The 22330-nt window shown below is 42.1% G+C and overlaps 1 protein-coding gene across 1 annotated transcript; it reads right to left on the bottom strand.

Annotated features, from left to right (window-relative positions):
• Nucleotides 1–16829: 16829 nt before the first annotated feature.
• LOC115597902 (interferon alpha-inducible protein 6-like) lies at nucleotides 16830–20839 on the bottom strand. The gene is made up of 3 exons (XM_030445784.1): nucleotides 20673–20839; nucleotides 17780–17926; nucleotides 16830–16948 (listed from the first exon to the last, which is right to left on the bottom strand). Exons 1-3 carry the CDS (start codon nucleotides 20818–20820, stop codon nucleotides 16920–16922), a joined length of 324 nt encoding a protein of 107 aa, XP_030301644.1. The 5' UTR covers nucleotides 20821–20839; the 3' UTR covers nucleotides 16830–16919.
• Nucleotides 20840–22330: the final 1491 nt, after the last annotated feature.

Genomic DNA, 22330 nt, shown 5'->3' with positions numbered 1-22330 from the left:
TTTTCAAAAGCATTTGTAAAACATGGCTGGAGATTTTGGGCTGAGGGGCAGACCTCTCTAACCATGCGGTAGGAGCTGAGTTACAGAAACAGAAGCTGACACCAGGTCTGAGAGCAATGTGACCTAATTAAAATTAAGAATGGTTGGAAACGTGCTCGGTTATATTCTGCAGGCAATGAAAGGCTATTTGCCTAAAAATGCTATCTTGATGATTTGCCCCATTTATATTCTTGTCTTTTAATTTATTAGTTACCTAAACCTTATAAAGCAGAGCTTTCTCCATCCTCATGAGGCAGGTATGTATACAAATGGCAGGTACTGATGAAATGTTTACTGAAAAGATTAGCTTGTCAATGAGGCAAAGGATGGATATTGATCCCCCTTCTATGTTTGTCAACCTGTAACCTGTTTAAGAAATGGCCTACAGCAATGAAATCCAATCAAGCACTCTCTGCAGCCCCAGTTTTCTTGTAATATAGGGAAGGGATTCAATCACAATAAAGGAAATGAACCACTTATCATATAAATGAGGCTGAGGCAATTAACAGGTTACAGGTTCCAAGTGAGGAGAGTTCTGACTGCAATACAGGATTAAAAGATGGATACGCTGTACACTTAAGCTTTTCTGTGGTCTTTCTACATGTAGAGATTGCTATGTGGCAAAACATGTTGCAACACTGAGTTAACAGGGTGAACCGAACAAAGAACATGTGCTTCCTCTAACTAAACCCCTGCTTGATAATTTGGTAATAGAAATGTTTTCAAAGAGGTGGCCAAAATAATTTTCTAAGTAATTCATACCATTTGTCAGTCCCCAGTGCTGCCTGAAAAAAAGACCTTTTTTAGTTTTATGAGACATGTGAGAGAGCAGAGAATTTTTATTTGATTCAAAAACAGAAGAAAACTGAGCCTTTTCTAAAATGAACCCCCCATCCTTGCCTCTCCCCAGTAATATAAGTATTGGATCCAAGTTGTGTTTAAGACAAGTGCTGCAACTGCCAGGCTGTAGGTAGTCTTCAATTGCTTGTCTTCATACAGTTTTATTTGTGTGAATTTGTAAAAGGGCAGATAAAGAGGACTTAAAGATAGGCTGGTGCAGAGCCTTTCTACTTTCAAGCAGAATAGATACCCATGCACAACATTGATTTTGTAGGTTCAGATCCCTGCCTTAAAGCAGAGAAAGCAGCAACTAATATTGGAGTATTTCCCATAAGAGAGGAGTGATCTATCTACTTTCTTTGTTCAGTAGGTGTTTGCAGGAGTGCAGTCCTGGACCCTGGTGAAACAGTATGAAATCAATAATTTTTCCATTAAAAGTTTAGATTGTGCTATCTGTGGTGGGCTGACCTTGGCTGGCTGCCAGATACCCACCAAGCAGCTCTCATACCCTCCTCAGCAGGGCAGGGGGATAAAATAAGGATTAAAAGCTTACAGGCTGAGGTAAGGATAATTACTGTCTTGGGCAAAACTGGCTTGAAGAAATTAATTTGACTTATTGCCAATTAATAACAGAGAAGGATAGTGAGGAGTAAAACCAAAACTGAAGGTACCTTCTCCTCACTCCCACTCTTCTTCCCAGGCTAAACTTTGCTCCCAACTCCACTCCTTGAGCAGTGCAGGAGGACTGGGAACGGGGGCTGTGGCCCATCCATAACACTTCTCCACTGCTGCTCCTTCCTCCTCACACTGTTCCCTGCTCCATCCTGGGTCCTTCTCATAGGCAGCTCCTTTCATAAACAGCTCCAGTGTGGGTCCATCCCACACGTCCCAGTCCTGCAAGCCCACACTGCTCCAGCTCCTCCTCTGGGGCCACATGTCCTGGTAGAAAACCAGCTCTTGTGGGGACTCCTTTCCACAGGCTGCAGCTCCTGCCAGGAGATTGCTCCAGCACAGACTCCTCAAGGGCTGCAGCCTCCTGTAGGGCACATCCACCTGCTCCGGTGCAAGGTCCTCCATGGCTGCAAGGGGATTATTTGCCACACTGTGGCCCTCCATGGGCTACAGGGAAACAATCTGCCTCACCATGGGCTTCACCACGGGCTGCAGGGGAATCTCTGCTCCAGTGCCTGAAGCACCTCCTCTCCCTCCTTCTTCACTGCCTTTGCCTGCAGGGCTGTTTCTCTCGCGTATTTTCACCCCTCTCTCACAGTTGCTGCTCAGCATTTCTTTTTTACCCTTTCTTAAATGCATGATTACAGAGACACCATCAGTGGTGGTGATGGGATGATGGGCTCTGAGTCTGTCTTGGAGACAAATAGGATGGGCTCCATCCAATGTGGGGACAACTCCTGGTGTCTTCACATAGAAGTCACCCTGCAACCCCCCCCTATCAGGACCTTGCCACAGAACAGTACTTCAGAGTTTTCAGGCAGTCTGTCACTGCAAGCATCTGATGAATGTTTAACCTAGAGAAAGGAATTTTCTTTTTAATCTTCAATCGCTGGTGCATTTTTTCCTTTTCTAAATATTGTCCTTCCTAATGGATGGCTTTACTACTTCAAATGTAAATTGAAATAGACTTCATTGGAGAAGCAGCCTTCAGAGTGGAGATCATGGGAAGATTATGCATGGCAGATAGTAAAAAGTGAGTGAACTCATTGATTTGGGGTAGGAGATACCCAGCCTTCAACCTCTACTCCCAGTGTGAGCTGGACCACCCATGAACATGACAGCCTGGCCTGTCTGGTGCTCATATACCCAACCTGTTGTCTGTGCCCATGTTGACCCAAACATCCTTTTGGGGACTATTTCTGTGCTAGGCTGAGCACCCAATAACCAGGTAATCATAGAGGCTCTCCTCTCCCCTCAGCTGAAGGTGCAGAGACACCACAGAGGATCTCAAAGTCTTTCTGAAAATGGGGCTTGCTTTAACCTGCTGGAGCAACCCCTGGCCAGGGAGCAGAAGATGCCCTTGCAGAGGATTAGTGGTTTACCTTGCTCAGGTAATTTGTGTTTTAAGTGTTAGGAGGAGGTGTGAGTTTACAGGAACTGTGCCTCTCAGCAGCATCCACTGTTCTAGTGATGGCTGCTGCCACATTTACCATCTCCCAGGTTCAGCCTCATCCATCTCTTCTTTCAAGGCAGTTAAAAGCAAAATAAAAATTTAATTATTAAAATGTGTAATAAATGACTGAAGCTATTTCTCAGAAACTTGAAACCTTAGTTTTGTGACTGGGGCTCACAGGAAGTAAATTTGAGAAGTTTGGAATAAAACAAGGGACTACGTATTTTACATGCAATAATGCTTAATCTTTCATAAGTAATACAACTCATGTGAAATAAAATGCTGGAAAAAAGCTGTCACATGGTGTTTCATGTTCCAGAAGCCCTAAGTACAACTACAAACAGAAATTAGTGTGGACATTGAAACAGTTAGGATAGAGTCAAACCCTTGAAGGACGTTACAACACCATCTTGCTGTGTAGATACCTTGCTGGTACCATCACCATCTGGTCCAGTGTTCCCAGTTGGAGGTGCCTGCCACTCATTTGTAAGAGAGCAGAGAATCCTATGGCTGGCTCCTTATCTTCTCCTGATACCAGATCCCCCAGAGACTTACTGTCTGCTTTGTTAATGATTAAGAACTAACTACAGAAGGGCACGTATCAACCATGGACATATTATATTGTGTCAGAATCGAGGAGGAAGCCTCAGGCTTGAGTCCCCTGTGCCTCTCTCCAGTATTAATCTTCTCAACACATGCAACATTTTTCACCAATACATAACCTCACTTATTACTTCCTGCCATTAAGTGCAGCAAATACTCAGACACTCTTCTGGAACATTTCCAAATGAAATCTCAGACTCATTACATTAACCTTTTCCATTATAGAGCAGAAGGAAATTAGCTATTGGCACACACAGAAATACATTGAAAATGGTACAATATTTTGCAGAATTGTGGTTTTATACTTTTTGACAAAGCAAAGAGTTAAACAGAAATGTTAAAAATCCTGCACGCTTCATTAAAAACTCTCCATTTCTCCATTTTCAGCAAAATAAGCCATCAGTGTTAGATTCTATAATTGACACCATTGCTTAGGGAACAAACCTATGAATCTTATTAGAGACAAATTCATTACTTTAAGTCCACCCTTAGGATGCAGAGCTCATAAAAGAAACCTCTGGAGGGTTCAGCTTAGGGGATGAGATGATTTCAGGCTGCAAATCTACAGATTTGCTGTAATTAACCTGAACTAATTATTGTCAGGCGATGGGTCAGACATCCTGGATAAAAGCCCCTGACTGGTTTTGTGGTCTACTGGGTTTTCAGTAAGAGAGCTTCTTGTTAAACAAAGAAAAAGTACTGAAGGCACAGCCCTATATATATTCGTAAAGTAAAATAAATCTTTCCACTGGGAGAGTATAGCAGAGTCTATTTGAAATGCACAGTCAATAGGCATGGCTGAAATATATTAATGTTTAATACTTTTATTAGCTAGCTCACTGCAGGTAACGATCAGCAGCAATGGTCTAAAACAAATCCTGGGAGGGCTGAGCTGGTCACCATATGCAGTGAGTAACTGCTTGCTTGCTTTTGTAAATGTCATGAGTAGGGGTCAATTTAGACAGTTCTTTATGTACTGCCAATATACACTTATTGTCCTGAAAGGGATGCAGGACTTTATGCACTGCCAGTATACTCTTATAGTCCTGCAAGGAATGCTCTCCTGTCACTGCTTTTTTCCTGCTTCCAAGGGATAAGGCAGTTCCATGGGTGCTACAGAAGCTTCTGTGCCTCACCTAGGGAAGGAGTAAGCTGGCTTGTACAAGATATGCTGATACTCCTATTACACAGCTTACATAAATTATCACAGGATCAAAAAGCAACCCCTTTTTCTACCCCCAGTGGAAGAACAGGCTAGTGTAATGGTTTTATAGACAGAATTTTTATATGTTTAATTTTCCAAATTCTGTTGAACTTAGTGGCAATGATATACATGGAAACACTTCAAAGTACCTCCATCCGAGCTGGACAAAGCTGACATGATCTAACTCAGACACCAGTCCCACTTGAGTGGGAGATGATAATATTAGGAGGAATTTTTTCACTGTGAGGGTGACAGAGCACTAAGCAGGCTGCCCAGGGAGGCTGTGGAGTCTCCTTCCCTGGAGACATTCAAAGCCCACCTGGATGCGTTCCTGTGTGACCTCCTGTAGGTGACCCTGCTCCGCAGGGGGGGTGGATTCAATGATCTCTTGAGAACCCTTCCAACCTCTAACTTTCTATGATTCTGTGATGTCCTCCAGAGGACCCTTCTGGCCAGCATTTCTGTGAGCTGTTGCTGTTAAGAAGTGGTGACATGAATTGTGTGCTAAGGAGATGTTCTCACCCTCTCAGCTAGAGATGCTTACAGTTGCTCATTACTTATTTATTTTTTTTTCCTTTCAGTCCAGAGGCTCACTGCCATTGCTTTTGCCCTTGTAAACCTGCATCACAACTTTCCTTTCATCTCTTCTCCTCTCCTCTTTGTTCTGCTGGTATTTGTTTGCAGATGGCCTCATATGTTTACTGTAGGTTTCACTAATAACTGGGCAATTTGTTCTCTGTTTCCCCTGTGCACCTCTGACACGGTGGGACTGAGTTTCTGAGAGACCTCCAGACCAGTGAAGCCTGTGTAGAAGCAGAAGGAAACTGCAGCACAGCTAGAGATGATTTTGGTAGGGATCACATATGGGCTCTGGAATACACCAGTGAGGGAAGATAAGGTCAAGAAGTGGGGATTGCCAACAACTCTTGTCTTGCCAGTGAATTAAAAGGTGTATTTGGAGCCTCTGTGACTCTCTAGGGGGAAGAAAGAAAAAACCAGAAGGTCTATACCGTAGCCATTTAGGAAATCCCAGATTCCTTCCTCTGCTGCATGGCTATGGACAGATTCTTCAGGTTCCTCTTGCCCTCAGGTACTCCCAGGTAACATTTTCAGCCTCAGGGTACTGCCACAGGGCTACTGTGAGTGTAAAGTAGGCTCACATCTGCTAACCTCACAGGATTTGTCAAACTGCAGGTCTTGAAATGGATAGAAACTGTGACTAGACTCCAGTCCTTTTTTTCCTACTGGCATAAAGACATACCCTAACAAGCAAAGGAGTCAAAACTACTGTGTAAAAATAACTGGAAATCTGAACAGCTGAACTGAATCAAGGTATGGAGAGGATCAGTATTATCCTTTAAGTGGATGCAGTACATGAGAGCCTCTGTGAATCCGAACTTCACAGGTGAAATGCAGCTATTGGTTAAAAACTTTATGTTACCTGAAAGGTAGAGTTTAAAATGTGCAAATAACAGCATTTGAAGGCCATGAGCATTCTGTGGGAAGTGGTCCTTACAGTACGTCACATTCTCAAGTCTTGTGTTTCGTGAGGACATCCTGCAAACAGATTATTAAAATATCTCCTTTCAAATGGTTAGGGGTGGATAGGGGTTTGGAGGTTGTTTTTACTAGCCTATTTTTCTAACTTTAGGGATTCCATTTGCTCCCAAAATATACAGTGTTCTTGTAGCTTTTACTCACCCACACCTGCATACAAGGAGAAGAGGGAGATACACATACCCAAGGAGTGGATAGATCTCTCTCTGCATGACCTAGAAAACAAGGGCTTCTGATTGCGGAGTCCACACTGCACTCCTGGGGCTGGCAGGGACTGGTCACCATCAAGTGATTTGTTGGATGGGTTTGTTTGACCTTCTAAGGTTCAATATTTAGCATGAGATAATCTGTAATTATTGAGCATGATTTATTTCCATTGGGAAAACATGAGGAACAATGCCAGGTACAAAGTGCCTTTTTGTCATCCTCCCATTGAGGTCCTCTGCTGACCTAGATGTACTTTAGCCTTATTGAAGCATGGGCCTTTTGGTCTTGATGTAAACAATGCCTTTTTCCATGTTTCTGAGCTTGGTTGCTGTTGATCGTACCCTTGTTTACAAATAAAAGCTGTTCCTGTAGCTTTTGCTCTTCTGTGTCCTCAGGTTCTTTTCCACTTGCACTTCAGTCGTGCTATCTTAATGCTTCTGTTACAAACTCCTGCCACAGGAGGAAAGTCTCCATAACCCTCACTCCACTGCCCTGGTTGCTGTGGCTGCTGCTTCAGGTGTACCTTGGTCAGACAATCATATATGAACCGAATCATTCAGATCATTCAGCCATCGCAGACAGAACAGCAACATGGGATGGAGGAGGCCAACTCCTTTCACATGGATATATTTAATTCACAAAGCTAGAAGGAAAAAGAAAACCAAAACCAAAACCCAAAACAACTTCCTCCCCCCCCCCCCCCCAAAAAAAAAAAAAGAGAAAAAGAAAAAGAAAAAGAAAAAAGAAAAAAACACCAAAACCCCCAAGATTTAGATGATAGTGTTGCGGAGTTGCCATTCCCTTTGTCCTTCTGTCCTGCAGCCAGCACAGCACCCATCACCTCTGGCCACCCAGGGTTACAATAGGCTCCTATCACGAGACTGCAACATCACCAGCCCTGAAGTGTGGGAGAAGTGAGAGCAGATATTTTCTGCAATTCTGCTGTCTAGACGAAAAATCTTTCCTTTTGCATTTGGATCAGCACACGACCCTTTGAGAACTGGTGTCCCCCCATGATAAGCATCACCTTAAGGCAAGGGCTTTGCAAGCTTGCTGGGTGCCTGTTTATGGCAGGTATTACAGACAGAAAGTTTAGGTTGGATATTAGAAAGAATTTCTTTACGGAAAGAGTGATCAGACATTGGAATGTGCTGCCCAGGGAAGTAGTGGATTCTCCATACCTGGAGATATTTAAAAAGAGACTGGATGTGGCACTCAGTGCCATGGTCTAGCAGCCGCAACGGTGGTTCAAGGGTTGGACTTGATGATCTCTGAGGTCCCTTCCAACCCAGCCGATTCTATGATTCTATGGAGGAGCTGCAGTTATCCTGCATCACCACTGAATGCCACTGCAGGCTAATGACTCCAGTGTGTCTCAGAGATGAGGCACTACAACAGCAGACCCCCAAGAAACACTTGTTTAATATTAAACTGTAATCCTATTACGTATAGATGTTCTCAGTGCTATTAACCCTCACAGTTTTTAAGTCAGCAATTTTAAAACAGGTATCCGAAAATCGTAACACCACGAACGTTTTTGTGTGCATACCATTTTAAAGCACAAGAACCAACAGTAATAAAAATAATAACAATTTTGTAATTTCAGTAGCTCTCTTCAAAACACCAGACATGAAACAGAGTATTTTCATAACCTGTTTATGTTGGAGATAAAATAAAAATTAATAATCAGAAGTGAATTATCTCATCCCATCCACTGTCCTCTATTGGACTGGTAAAAAATTACTGTCAGATATATATCCACTACAGATGTATTATTAGCTTTATATCTCAAAATAGGTTTTTAAACTACCCGAATATTTTAATTTTTTTTTACTTTCAGTAGTGAAAGAGGAACTCCTTAAGTGTGTGTATGAATGTTTAAGTGTTTAAAAAGGCATATAAGTGCTTTTTAACCATAACCTGAATTAGGTCTCCGTTTCTATTGCATTGTTCTACAGGGATGAGATCTCCAAGAATATTTTCTTTTTTGGTGTCTTCAGCTTTCTGATTGTACTAATTTGTTGTTTCTATACCTGGTTATTAACAGATTTAAGCAACTGCTCATTTTTGTCTCTTAATCTCTCAGAAAATCCTGGGGGGATTGCCAGAGCAAAGACTCCTGAAGAGTAATTGTAGAAACTATTACTTTGACAAAATAATTTATTCCTAAAATTTCTGCCATCTCTTACAGAAACTGCAGGAAATATTTACTACATCTACAGGGCAAAAGCCAGATAACCCAGAACTGTAGTGTCACCACAAGAAGGCACTGGGCTGTTTACATTTAAATTTAAAACTTCACAACAAATTACTGCTGTACAAGCTGCATCATCACCCAGCTGAGACAAGATACAGACCCCCTTGGATCACATCCTTTCTCCACTCAGTGAGGTACATATGGACCATGTTTCCTTTTAATTCTGGGGTGCTTGACCATTGAGAAGTGGCAAAGGCAAAAAGAGAACTAAACAGGTCTGTCATTCCTTTACCTGGGAGCTGTGTAACATCAGTTTACCTATTGAGAAAATAGATTAATATAGAAAGCTGCATTAAAGGGTTGAAATGGATGGTGAAAAATAAAGAAAACTCAAGTTTCTCCCTTGAAAGTTTGTCCTTAGGGGGCTGAGAGCTGTACTTTCTCACTAAAGAAACATCTATGAATTAGTTCAGTGCTGGAGATCTTTTCAGCTGATTTTAAAAGAACCCTTGGTAGAGCTTGCAGATGCAACAGCATCTTGTGATGCAACAGCAGTTTCATAAAGATGGTAACACTAGGTTGGGTTTTTTCCCTAAGAACCTTCCTTGTCCCTTGGGGTTTCTCCAGGCAATGTGACTCATGATTGCTATCAGTAAAGTGGATCCAATACACATATTTAGAGCTAGATGTGACTTCATTCATCTACCAGATTATGTCTGTCTAATAATTAGTAACCACGTGTACGTTTAATGTTGTATTTATTCTTCTGTAACAATTCCTATTTCTGACTGTAGCGTGATAGTTGAGCTAAGGCATTATTCCAGTCCTGTAAGTGGATGAATCCTTTCCACAACAGTTAGCCTCTTAAAATAATTAAGAAGAAAAAAAAAAAAAAAAAGAAAGTATAATAATTTGTCCAGTAATGATTCTAGTGGAATGAAACCTAAACTGAGTAATCCTGGATCTCTGAAACATTATTTTAGGCAAATTAGACATTTTAGGTTTCTTTAAAGCCTTTAGTTTTCTTTAAGTCTATAGCAGGACTAAACCAGGGTAGTTCTGGGTGGGAGAGTGAAACTATCAGTTGTGAAATATCTTTGGATGCTTAGTAACATTACATTCACAGCCACGGAATACATTATATTTTATTGTAAACTTTATTCCTTGTAGAAGTATAAATCTTGAAAGTGTGTCAATACTTGGAAAAGTAAATAGTCTCTGGAGGCAAAAAATGTTTAAGACCATCTATCAAGTATAGGAAGTTGATAGCAATTAAAATCAGAGATGGTTATGTATAAACATAAATTGCAGAGGTAGCTTAAAGCTGGCCAGTAAAAATCTTGGCTGGCTGGCAATTGCAATAGCAAAAGACTGCAAAAAAGTGACATCAGAATTTTAAGAACTGTTTTTGTAGCATACACTCTTTTTTTACTGAGGAAAAATATTTTCTATTAATTTTTTTTTTACACTACGTGAAATTTATTTATTTATTTGTTTCTTTCCACATTCAGGAATTCTTTAAAAAAAAAAAACAAAACCCAAAACCAAACCAAAAGGACAACAACAAGCCAAACAAAAAAACCCAAACAACCAAAACCAACCTACAAACCAAACAGTTAGTAAAACCAAGATAAAACATTGCCTGCGTTAGATGTGCACTTAACCAGATTATATTTCATTATTTTCCTTTCCCCCAAAGTGATACAAAGAAGGATGGGAACTATGTTAATCACTCTAATTATTAATGATTGACATTTTTATAAGGGAAAATTCTTATAGTCTTTTGCATTAATATGTATTTGAACAGAATTACTGTTTGCATCTATTTAATGTGTGAGGCCATAAGGAAATGAACCATTGTGGGCAGCCTGTGCAATTTTGTTGGTTTTCAGTATAGTTCGAACACTCAAAACTTCAGTGGAATGAAAGCCCAAAGAAGGAGTTTTGGGGTCTACCTTCTCTCCAGAAGAGGAACTGGGCTGTCCTGCTCAACCCAGCTGCTGGGTGCCTTGCTGATGGTACAAAAAGAACGTGTGAGTCTCACTCCAGGTAGAATATCAGATCTTCTGAGATGTGGAGGTCTGCCTTGAGATATTGTTGCACTACATCCTGAATTGAATTGGTCCACCTCTGCCTGTCCTGCAGAGGGTTCAGTGCAAGTATGGGTAAGCCCTGTATCAAGAAAGTGTGCAGGTTTCCTATTTTTGGTCTAGTGGACACTCTCAGGTTGTTTTTCTTGTGTCAGCCCCTGGGGAGATGCAGAGAGTTCAGCTGGAGATCTGGTTAAAATGGTGGTGGAGAGGATGTTGTGCTGGGCTGGTGGCGGACCCTGCCTCTTCCACCAAAGCTTCTGTGTGGTTATGGATTTTTTAAGAGGCACCCTGCAGCACCGCATCGTATGCTAAATGGAGTCAGAGAGGCCACCTCCTTTCTTAAATGTGGGGAGGTGTGAAGAGGAAACCAACTTCAAACATGAGAGTCCTGACAAAACTTGGACTTAGTAGAGTAGGGGTGCTCTGCCCACAGGGAGTTTTGCTGCAGGAATGACCCTTCCATCCAGTGACACAGACTCAGGGAAGCTTGCTCACAGCAGGAACACTGCCAAGCTGCTGGGTGCAAGAGAGAGGATGTGGCTGGAAACCTTTTAAAAGGAATTATTCAAAAGCCATTCTTGAAAGTGGAATAAAGCTACAGAAGTTGAGAGTGAATGCTGTTAAACAGAGCATAATGTACAATGTTCCTTTGAAATTAATGATGCTTCCATGCCTTCAAACTGCACTTTAATATTTAAATAGCTGCAATTCTAAATTATTAAAATGAAGTGTCCATGAATTATATCCCCCCAGTCTTCCATGTTATGGTGCTAGAAAATAAGAGGTAAAGAGTGCCTAGGTCAGATAAGTAGATGGAAGACTCTCCCCTTCTCATGTTGAATTCCTTCCACTGTAAGAGAACTTGGGAACAGCTGTGGGAAGGATATTTTGGGGAAGGAAAATTTAGAATGGGATCTAAAAGAGAAGCTGGTATGTAACTGAGGGATTTTGGTATTCTAGATACAAGTATCAACCACTGCAGGGACTGAGTGAATCCACTCAGGAGCAGATTCAATCTGGCATTAGGCAGAGTAGAAGCACCTGTGTCAGGAGTTTCTCCCATCTTCCTTACTTTCAGAGGAAGATCTGTCGAGAAACTATTTCTACACCTCCTTCAAGACAGTGAAAGAGAACAGCACTTTGTTAGGTGCTGCCACCTTCCCAGAGCCTGCAATGTGAAGAAACCACAAACAGAAGTGAGAAGGTGAGACCCCGTGTGACTGCGGAGAGATGCTGTACCTTGGGTCCCTCCTCTGTTTTGTTGGAGGAATCCTTGGGGGAGGGAGTAGTCTTCATTCTTTGGCTTCCAAAGGCAAGGCTACCTAAGGGTCCCTTAGTAACACAAGAGGTAAAGGGGAGCTGCAGGAAAGAAAAGTATTTATGTTTTTTTTTTGTAAACTTGGACTTGGCCTTACAGTCTTTTCCCCAAGAATTTGTGGGACTTGCGCTAAGTAAGACGTGAACGAATCAATAGAGAAAACAGCACCTGAACCACGATGCAGGCATTTGTTGTCTCCTTGTGCATTAAATTACCCAATTAATGTTTTCTGTTGCCTTAGCCTGTTCTAATAAGGCTTGACTGTTGCTTATCAGCCCCTAATCTTCTAAATGATGAGCAAGAACTGCAGCTGGATTTACAAGAGCCTTTGGGGCACAATACCAAACTCCCAGAGTGCCAAAGATCCATCCTTGGAATTATGTTTATTAGGGGTTCTCATTCATTACCATTTACTTCACACAGATATCCACTAATGACATCAGCTCAGCTTTATTATTTATTACTTATTAAGTGCTGTTGAAATAGATACACGGGACAATGGCTGTGTATAACACATTCCTGAGAAATAAGCTTTGTATTGCATAAAAATATCATTTCAGATACCAATACTCCTTCAAGCCAGCTGAGTTTGCCTGCTTTGTGGATTTATTTTTCCTGAAAGGGTCACCTATAGTTTAAAATGTTTTGGAGCAAGAAAAATGTTTGTGGAGTAACTGGAAGTGATTTTTATTGGCTATGTGTATAATTGTACATTGGCTATGTAATTAAAATAACCATATTGAGAAAGAATTGCAGGTAATGGGTAACTAACAGGTATAAATGATTTTTAATAGAAAGTGATAGTGTCTTTGGAATGATGAATACATTCCTGTTGTGTGATTAGCAAAAAATAAAAATCTGTTTTACTAGGAGATCCTTCTTATGAACTGTGAGGCTGCTGGGGGGGCGAGGAAGAGATTCATTTAGATAAAATGCTATTAAATTGCCTGTATGCTGTCCTGTCAGACAACTATCGACCCCATCTCACAGGACAAATTGATTTCCATGTGGGGAGCTCTGTGCTTTCTTCAGTGCATTTCTTCAGTGCTATTGCTCCAGTAATCATACACGGCTGTCTCTTTGCCTTTCATTCACTCTCAGGCTGTGTGCTGTGGAAACACTGATTAAGAGACAGGAGGGATTTAGACCGCTCTATTTGTCATAATTTGACCTTTTCAATTAGACTCTGCTAAAAATGTAAACACTTCATTTGTAATAATGTACCTATGATTTTGCTTAAGTGGTCAGTGGGTAAGGTTTTCAGGAGGAAACATTTACCTTTGTTCTCCTGTAGACCTTTTAGAGGGGACTCAGTGAAGTGAATTCAAATGCAGCTGAGGATGCTCCCAGCCTCAGCAAAACCATCTAGGGTAGTTCTCAACATAAGAAGATATAAAATGGGAAAAACAATTGAAACTAGCATCACCAGAATGACATAAAAGCTGAAAAGTGAAATGATACGTGACATTAAGGGTCCTTGCATTGCTTTGGATTGGTTTCTCTTCTTTTAGGCAGCTCTCACTAATGAGAGTCATTTTTTAACAAGAGAAAAGCACTTGAGGTCAAGAACTGCCAACACTGAAGTTGAACCTCTGTTTTAAATCTTCCTCCTCTGCAGAAAAATAAGAAACAAGGTCTATAATTTTCACGAAATGGTTACACATTGTTTCTTGGATAATACAGCTTTAGTTTACAAAGCTGTTTCTCAGTTTACAAAACGTTTTGGCAAGTTAAGTATGTGGCTTGACTTTTTCTATTTTTATGTCATTCTTACTGTAACTTCATAGTTAAGACTCACTTGAGCAGCACTGTAGCTAAGACAGGGGTCTGAGGGTCTGCTTGTGGGAATCTAGATCCTTGCTGATCCCTGGCAGCATACTCTGGCATTAGCACATGGGGCAGTCTCTGACTGGGAAACAGCCAGGAAAGACCTTCTTGCTGTACCTTGTGCCAGTGCTGAGGGCATAGAAATGAATAGAGATCTGCTGCTAAATCACAGCTACATTTTAATAGCCACAGGCTGCTGCATTAGGCCTTGGGAGGAAAGTGGGGTGGCTTACTTAGAGCTGTGTACTAGCCTAGACTTGAAGACCATCAAACTGCTGAATCCACCCTTGCATATATGCACTGAAGCTATGCCAAACAGCCAATTTCCATGGTTTTATTCTTATTACACTGCACAGGTTGCAAAAGCAGCATCATTGTTGATCTGTAAAAATCAAGCAAGACAAGATGCAGTCTCTCCTTTGCCTTTTACTCACCCGCATCCACAGAATCACAGGATCACACAGAATTAGCCGGGTTGGAAGGGACCTCAGAGATCATCTAGTCCAACCCTTGACCCACCGGAGCAGTTGCTAGACCATGGCACTGAGTGCCACATCCAGTCTTTTTTTAAATGTCTCCAGGGACGGAGAATCTACCACCTCACCGGGCAGTCCATTCCATAGCCTAATCACCCTCTCCGTGAAGAAATTCTTTCTAATATCTAACCTAAACCTCCCCTGGCACAACTTAAAACTGTGTCCTCTTGTCTTGTTGAAGGTCGTCTGTGAAAAGAGTCCAGTTCCCACCTCGCTACAGCCTCCTTTCAGGTAGTTGTAGACAGCAATGAGGTCTCCCCTGAGCCTCCTCTTCTTCAGGCTGAACAGCCCCAGCTCTCTCAGCCTCTCCTCATAGGGCCTGTGCTCGAGTCCCTTCACCATTGCATCCTTCATTATTCACCTTCCATCCTTCATTATTGCAGTAAGCAGACATGAAAATCTGTTCAGTCAAAACCATATTTGCTGTAGACTGACCTCCTGCTCTCTTTTTCTGTATAACGAAATGGCAGAAATGTGAGGAAGCAGCCACAAGTGGAGAAACTTTAGCCCCTTAGAAAAATAAAGCTATGCTTCTGGCCACGTAGCCAGCTTTCTCCACTGATACCCCAGTAGCTGTTCCACAAAGCTGCTGCAGCATTTCTGAGAGGTGACATAAAGTCAGGGGGGAAGAGCCACAGGCACCAAAGTGCTGCAACACAGCTCTTGCAGAGAGTGAGCTTAAGGTGAAAGAGGAAAACAACACAACAACCCCATGGGGAGCTCCAGGCTGGGGACAGAGTGGCTGAGAGCAGCCAGGCAGAAAGGGACCTGGGAGTCTGGATTGACAGGAAGCTGAACATGAGCCAGCAGTGTGCCCAGGTGGCCAAGAAGGCCAATGGCATCCTGGCCTGGATTAGGAGCAGTGTGGCCAGCAGGTCCAAGGAAGCAATTCTGCCCCTGTACTCAGCCCTGGTGAGGCCACACCTCGAGTCCTGTGTCCAGTTCTGGGCCCCTCAGTTCAGGAAGGATATTGAGGTCCTGGAGCGGGTCCAAAGGAGGGCAACCAGGCTGGTGAAGGGACTCGAGCACAGACCCTATGAGGAGAGGCTGAGGGAGCTGGGGCTGTTCAGCCTGGAGAAGAGGAGGCTCAGGGGAGACCTGAGAGGAGGAGAAAGGAGGGTGTAGCCAGGTGGGGGTTGGTCTCTTTTCACAGGCAACTCTCAGCAAGACAAGAGGGCATGGTCTTAAGTTGTGCCGGGGGAGGTTTAGGTTGGATATTAGAAAGAATTTCTGTACGGAGAGGGTGATCAAGCATTGGAATGGGCTGCCCAGGAAAGTAGTGGATTCTCCATCCCTGGAGATATTTAAGAAGAGACTGGATGTGGCACTCAGTGCCATAGTCTAATAGCTGTAGCAGTAGTGGATCAAGGGTTGGACTTGATGATCCCTGAGGTCCCTTCCAACCCAGCCAATTCTGTGATTCTATGATTCTATGTACAAACACATCTTCCAGCCATGAGGAGATGCACCACAAACTCAGTGTCTCTTAACTTCTAGCCTGAAGGTGTAGAGGCTCTCCCTTCATCTTGTGGAGAAGATAAAAAAGGAGAAGCTCTGTGTGGCACTATTACAAATACAGAGGGAGGAAGGAGATAGGGGAGGGAGGATGAGGACTCAGAAAGACAGGAGGAAGATGGAACTGCAGGGGACTATGTGTTATGTGGGAATGTATATAGGAAATAGTCAATGTTACCTGGGTCTAGGTAAACATCATTGAATACCTATGAATGAAAGTAATCAAGCTGACATCTCTCAATAAAAAAACAGGGAATTGAAGTATTAAGGTGAAAGGGACCTTAGAAATATCTGAGTGATGTAAATATCTGTTGTGTCTCTGAGGTACGGGATTTCTTGGTATCTGTTCTCATTTGCTTGTATGTATTCTTAATGGAGTAGAATTTAATTTGTTAGATCATTAGAAGTACATCCAAAGGGAACTGCTGGGTGCCCCTTTTCAAGTGTTTCTATGCTTCTCTCTCACAATAGGATGACTTTAGCACTTCAATCGTTTTTGTAAAATAAACAAAGCAAGCTGCCTGTTGTTGGAGAGCCCAGTGTTGCTAAACCCAGGGTTTTTTTAAGACATCCTTGCAGTTCAGAGTACCTCAGTTTCCATTCATCAGCCTGTGTTTGCATGTGTCTGTGTTTCAGGGAATATTTAACTAAGCAATAAACTGACCCTCATCCCCATCCCCACTAATTTCAAGCAAGAATCCATCAGTTTAAAAGAAACTTTATTTGTGCATGTGAAAAAAGCTTTGCTTTTCATGTCAGTGACAGGTAGAGCAACAAAGGGGAGAACTTGTACAATGAGAGTTTGTACAGGATGAAGTGCTTGCAAAGCTTGCTTCCAGACTGGTGTTTTTCTCCTGTTTAGTGTCTTCCACCTTTGCCTCCCATTGCTAAGGACAAATACAAAGAAACACATAAGAACAACTTAAAGTGAAGTTGTTATGCAGGGAAACTTACAGAATATCTGAACACTCTCAAGTCAGAGACCAAGAGGCTTTGTTCCATGTTGAAAGACACTTTTTTTCATTTAAGAACTTTAATGCTGTCTCGATTTCTCTTCCAAATCCCACAGGATGTCATAATTAGCACCCATACTGATGCATTCAGGTATAGGCCAGGCTTCCTCATACCTTGACTTGATTTATCTAGGTATAGGCTATACTAACTTGCCAAGCAGATGAGGAAAACTTGTGCTGCTCTTTGCTTAGTGCTGGAAAATGCAGTTAGCTCCCTCTGCTTTTGACCCAGTGAATTTCCTTTAAAGGAAAGCAAGCTAAGCTGTTCTAACAGACCACAAGAGGTGGACTATGGTTATCATTCTGTCAGCCTGATAATGCCATTCTCATGTTTCACTGTTTCCTCACACTTCATCTGTTTCCAACTGTTTGAAAAAAAATTAATTCATTCCACCCCAGTGCTGATGAAAGCGTAACCTGAACCTCCACTGGCCTTTTTCTGTCTCTATGGGTTTTAGATTTCTGTCCCTGCTATATATCCATATCTTTGCAACTTTATGGCATAGTTATTTCCACTGATTCTCTAGTTTCAGCTTCTCACCAAGTATAAAAGCAACAAACAGGAGAGAAGTTGCTTCAAGTATAATGTAGCCACTTCTCTTATTTACATCTCTTCATCTAGAAAATGTACACTTGAGCTGAAATACTGCTGATTTCTCAGAAATCATTTGTTATTTTATCTTTATTAGGAGGTCTCTCACTTACAGATGGACTGGACAGTGGAAGTTGTACCACCCCTGGGAGTTCCACCTCCATGGGATTTGGCCTCCTGAGACATCATCTTGGAGGCCCGGGATCCAGCAGAGATCCCACTGGTGGTAAAACCTGATGAATGTGCTGAGCCTCTGGCACCTAGAACCATTACAAAGGAGATGTTAGGGACTGGAAAAAACCTCACAGGATAAAGTAAGATGCTGTAAAAAAAAAAAGAAAAAATCAGGGCTAGAAAATGTATCAAAAGAGAAATTGCTGATTACTTCACTTTTTCTATCAGTCTGATGCTTTTTAACCGCCACAGTTAAACATTTGCAGTATTTTATGAATGTTCTCAGAACACAAAGAAAACCTGCAACCCTTGCACAGACTCTTTTTAATAAATTTGGATTTCCAAGCCAGTTTCAGCACAGTTCATCTCTGCTGAGCTGGCATTTTTCCAAGGAGTTTCTTGAGGACTGTGTCAAACCCCTATAGGAACTGAGTGTTGCAGACCTCACTACTTACTGTTCTGGGTGAGGGATATCTTCCTTTCACTTCACTTTACACAGCATAAACCTATGTATAATAGATATCTGTAGAATTCAAACACAGCAAGCCGTGGTAGCCAGTGGCCAATATATATATATATATATATATATATGTCTCCATCTTATTACAAATAAGCCTCAAGCAAAGTAAGCCATTGCAAACTCTTCTTCTCCTGGGACAGGAGCAAAGCATTAGTGAAGACAAATGTTAGTGATAACGCTTAAAGCATTCCTGGAGGATGCTCAGATATTTTGGTGATGAGCTTGTTATAACATCTTCTGTAAAGTGATCCTGAACAATACTCATGCTCTGCTGCAGAATCAGCCGCTCCTTCAAGCGTGTTTGTTCTGTGGGGAGGAGGGGTTACAGGCTGAATGGAAAGGTTAAGAAGATGCATTTGAAGAGTGAGAGATTTCAGTGAGCACCTGCGGAAATGAAATCAGGCCCTTTTAGCTCTCAATCAGGCAAAGAATGTGTGGCAAGCTCTCCTGCTGCAGGGAGCCAAAGCTCACACCTGCCTTGGCAATGTTACAGAGCTAGCGTTTTACACACAGATAAAAGCTCTTTCAGAGTATCTCCTGTAAGCATGGCTAAAGTTTCTTGGAGTCATGGATATTTCCCTTCACCAAAACAGTGGTTTTCATAGAAGTCCAGAGTTGATGCATACATTACAAGCATGAAACTAGGCATTTTTAGAGGCTTGCTTTTCTTCTTCTCTCTTCTGAAGATTCGCAGCATATGGAAGGATGCAAGTCTTTCAGTTTAGAAAATGCAGCCTCATGCTCTCTATGGGGCATCACAACTGAGGAGTTTACCACTGCTTATGGGTGTGCTTAGCACTTCTTTGCCACCCTTATCTGTGACAGAAGACAAGATTATGCAGCTGGCTCTGTTCTACTGTACAATTAGACTAAGTATCTTGCATCTCTGTAACCAGGATCTCCACTGCCAATGCAGTGTAGTGCCGAGCAGGTCTTCCCATTCTTCACTCTCTTGGTCCTTCTTTCCTGACTGTTTCACATGTTCTATCCCTCTGTTGCTACCATCTCTTAAGCTCTTTGCTATTGAATATTCTGTATTCAGCAACCTAAACTCACTGATCAAGCTGTACAGAGTGAAAATTTAAAAATGCCTCACAAGGCTCACATTCAGGGTCTCTCTAAATGAACCTTATGTCACTTATTCCCTCAGTGTCTAGACAGCCTCACACTATGAATATTGTCAGTGATGTAAATAGCTCATTAAAAAAATTACTACTTACTTCCTCTCAGTCAAGCTTATCGCATTTTTTACTATAAAAAGGTGTCCCAAACCTAGACCCTGGCCATCTCACCTGGCCAACCAACCATTTTATGGGTGGAAGACTCAGGTGGAGCTCCATCCTTCAGTAGACTTCTGTCTTCTTAATACAGAGGCAGGAGAACAGCAGTTGTCCCATATGTCAGAGATCTCCTGTATAACCAGTCTGCTGCTTAGCACACTCCTGACATGGCAGAGATGTGAGTTCAAGACCCCTAAATCTAAGTGTTTTGAAATCTTTATCCAAGGTTACCAAGCTAACTACTGTGCTGCTGGATAAAGGAAGATTGCATGGGGAACACTGTTCTGAGGAGTTATTCCTGCTGAGAGGTTGCTTGCTGAACCAGGTTCCCCAGGCAGGACTGGAGGGGAGAACACCTTGTGTGGGACTCCCATGGGACCTGGGGTTAAACAAGTGCCAAGATGCTCAGAGTTGTCAGGTCAGGGATTGCTCTGTGAATGCAACAGGAAAGCAAGCACCTGCAGGGTTAGCTCATGTGAAAACCAGCTCTGCCTAATTTTAGCACTTAGATATGTCCTGTCAAGGATGCATATATATTCCCTTCGTGAGTTCAGCTCTTGGACTGCAGCTAATATCCCCCTGCTATATAGCATTTGTATAAGATTTTATGTGGTCTCCCTGTCTGGATGTTTGTGAGGAAAGAGCAAGGGAAATCTCATAATTTATATGAAATGTAGATACACAGATCATGGTCTTGCATAAGTGTGTTGTTACTTGTTGCCACTGTGACTTTCCATATTACTGATGACTCTGAGCAAAATAGGGAGATAGCACAAGCTTCAAATAAACACTGTCCTGAACCTCATGAATACTACATATGTATGTGTATATCCATGGATATGTACATACTCAGAAAACACCCTTAATAGCATCCCACTTATACCATGCAGTTAAATATAGGAATCTTTGGTCCTCATTACAACACAGAAATGTAAGAGAGGAGATAGCAAGCTTATTTTCAAGGAAAAAGAAAAATCTTTGGCCCTATGCATTAAATCACAAAACCACACACACATGCAAAATTGTTCATACCCATTTCTTGGAGACTTGAAGTAGGGCCTCCAGAATGCACACCTCCTCCAGATGCTTTTGCTTCACGGCACATCATTGATGAAGCAAGTGATTCTCCTTTGATCCCAGAGGAAGTGAAGCCAGCATTGTGGATGTTCTGATCAGACATTTCTGCTTCTGCTGATGTGGAGCCCACTGGAAGCATTACAAGGATCAGCCAGTCTTTTTATACACTGTCAGAAATGATAGCACAGAAATGAAACTGCTGCTGTGATAAGAAAGAAAAGAAACCAAAACATACTCTCATCCAGGAAATGAAACTGAACTCTTTGAACATGACTCTTTTCTCCAGCTGTCAAGGTCAAGGTTAGGCAAAACAGGTTATCTCCTCTTGTACTAAACCAAATCAGTAGTGTTTGAATTAGCAATTGGCAACTGATGTGGCTGAGAAATTTGCTTCTTTGTTGTTTTGCAATGCACTTTAGTTCTCTGAATAGCAATTGCAGAAGACAGCCCCTTATTTCCAAAATTAATACAACTCTGAGTGAAGACAACTGACAAAAAAGGCAGCAAACAGGTGGTAATAAAATACCTGAGGCTGTAGCTTAAATGTGAATAAAATTCCATGTAAGAATAGGATAATTAAAGCTACATGCCCTCTTCAAAGTGATATTAAACTCAAAAAAGTCACTTTCATTGTTGCTACAGATCCTTCCTGCATAGCTGCTAAAATCTTTTGGAGCTTTGTTAATATAATTTACTTAAGGTTCCAAACAGCCCGTCAGGAAATTATGATAAAGTCTGGCAAAGCCACAGGACTGAAGGCCTCACAAAGTTGCCAGGACTTTATATGTGATGACCTTTTACTCAGTCCTAAAACACAACTTATAATGGATACACATAAAGTTATTTAACTAAAAATAGTTAAAATCAGACAAAATAAAACTGTATGGCAAGCAAGCTGCCCCAAGGCAATTCCTGATTGGCAGAAATACCGGTGAATAAGCAGGGAAAAGAGAAATTAATAGTGGTCTCATAAAAACAAGGCAAAGAAACTCAGGAGAGGGAACACACCCAAGGAAAGCCTCTGTTTACAGGTGTGCCACGGACCTAGTCAGCGAGGAAGTGGCTTTAAAATCTGCTGTCTGGTTTCAGTGAGATGAATGAGGAATGTGTGCATAGGCATGGATGACACAGTGCTAACATCATCTGAGCTCTGCCTTCATGCTCTTGTTACTGTCGTGGTACAGCAAATGGAAGTTAAGGAGAAGTTCTGGCTTGGAAGGGGCTTGCTTTCCCTTGTATTCAGCTTATGAAAATTTGTGACAACCTCTTGTACCTGTGTCAGGGCTCAATATCCCTGGCCAGACTCTCCTGGACCTTTAGTTTCTGATGCTGTAGGTGCCCCAGGCTGCAGCTCCATCACAGCCATACCTCATGGATTCAGACTGAGCTGCAGCCTCCCTGCATGGCTTGACCATGGACCTGCCTGATTAGCAAGGTCAGACTTGCCCAATAATCACTGAACTGTGACTGACCCTGGCTGCCATCACCAGATCTCAACCTGACTTGTTGACTCTTATTTCTGTCTTGGCCTTGGACTGCCCTCATCACTATAAACTTGCCTGATGATTTGGACTCTTGGTTTAACCTGTGTAACATCTCTGGGTCTGCTGTGT

Source organism: Calypte anna, chromosome 2, assembly GCF_003957555.1.
Source record: "Calypte anna isolate BGI_N300 chromosome 2, bCalAnn1_v1.p, whole genome shotgun sequence".
NCBI classification, from domain to species: Eukaryota; Metazoa; Chordata; class Aves; order Apodiformes; family Trochilidae; genus Calypte; species Calypte anna.
Note: the sequence above shows the minus strand (reverse complement) of the source record. Positions and strands in the feature narration are given on the sequence as shown.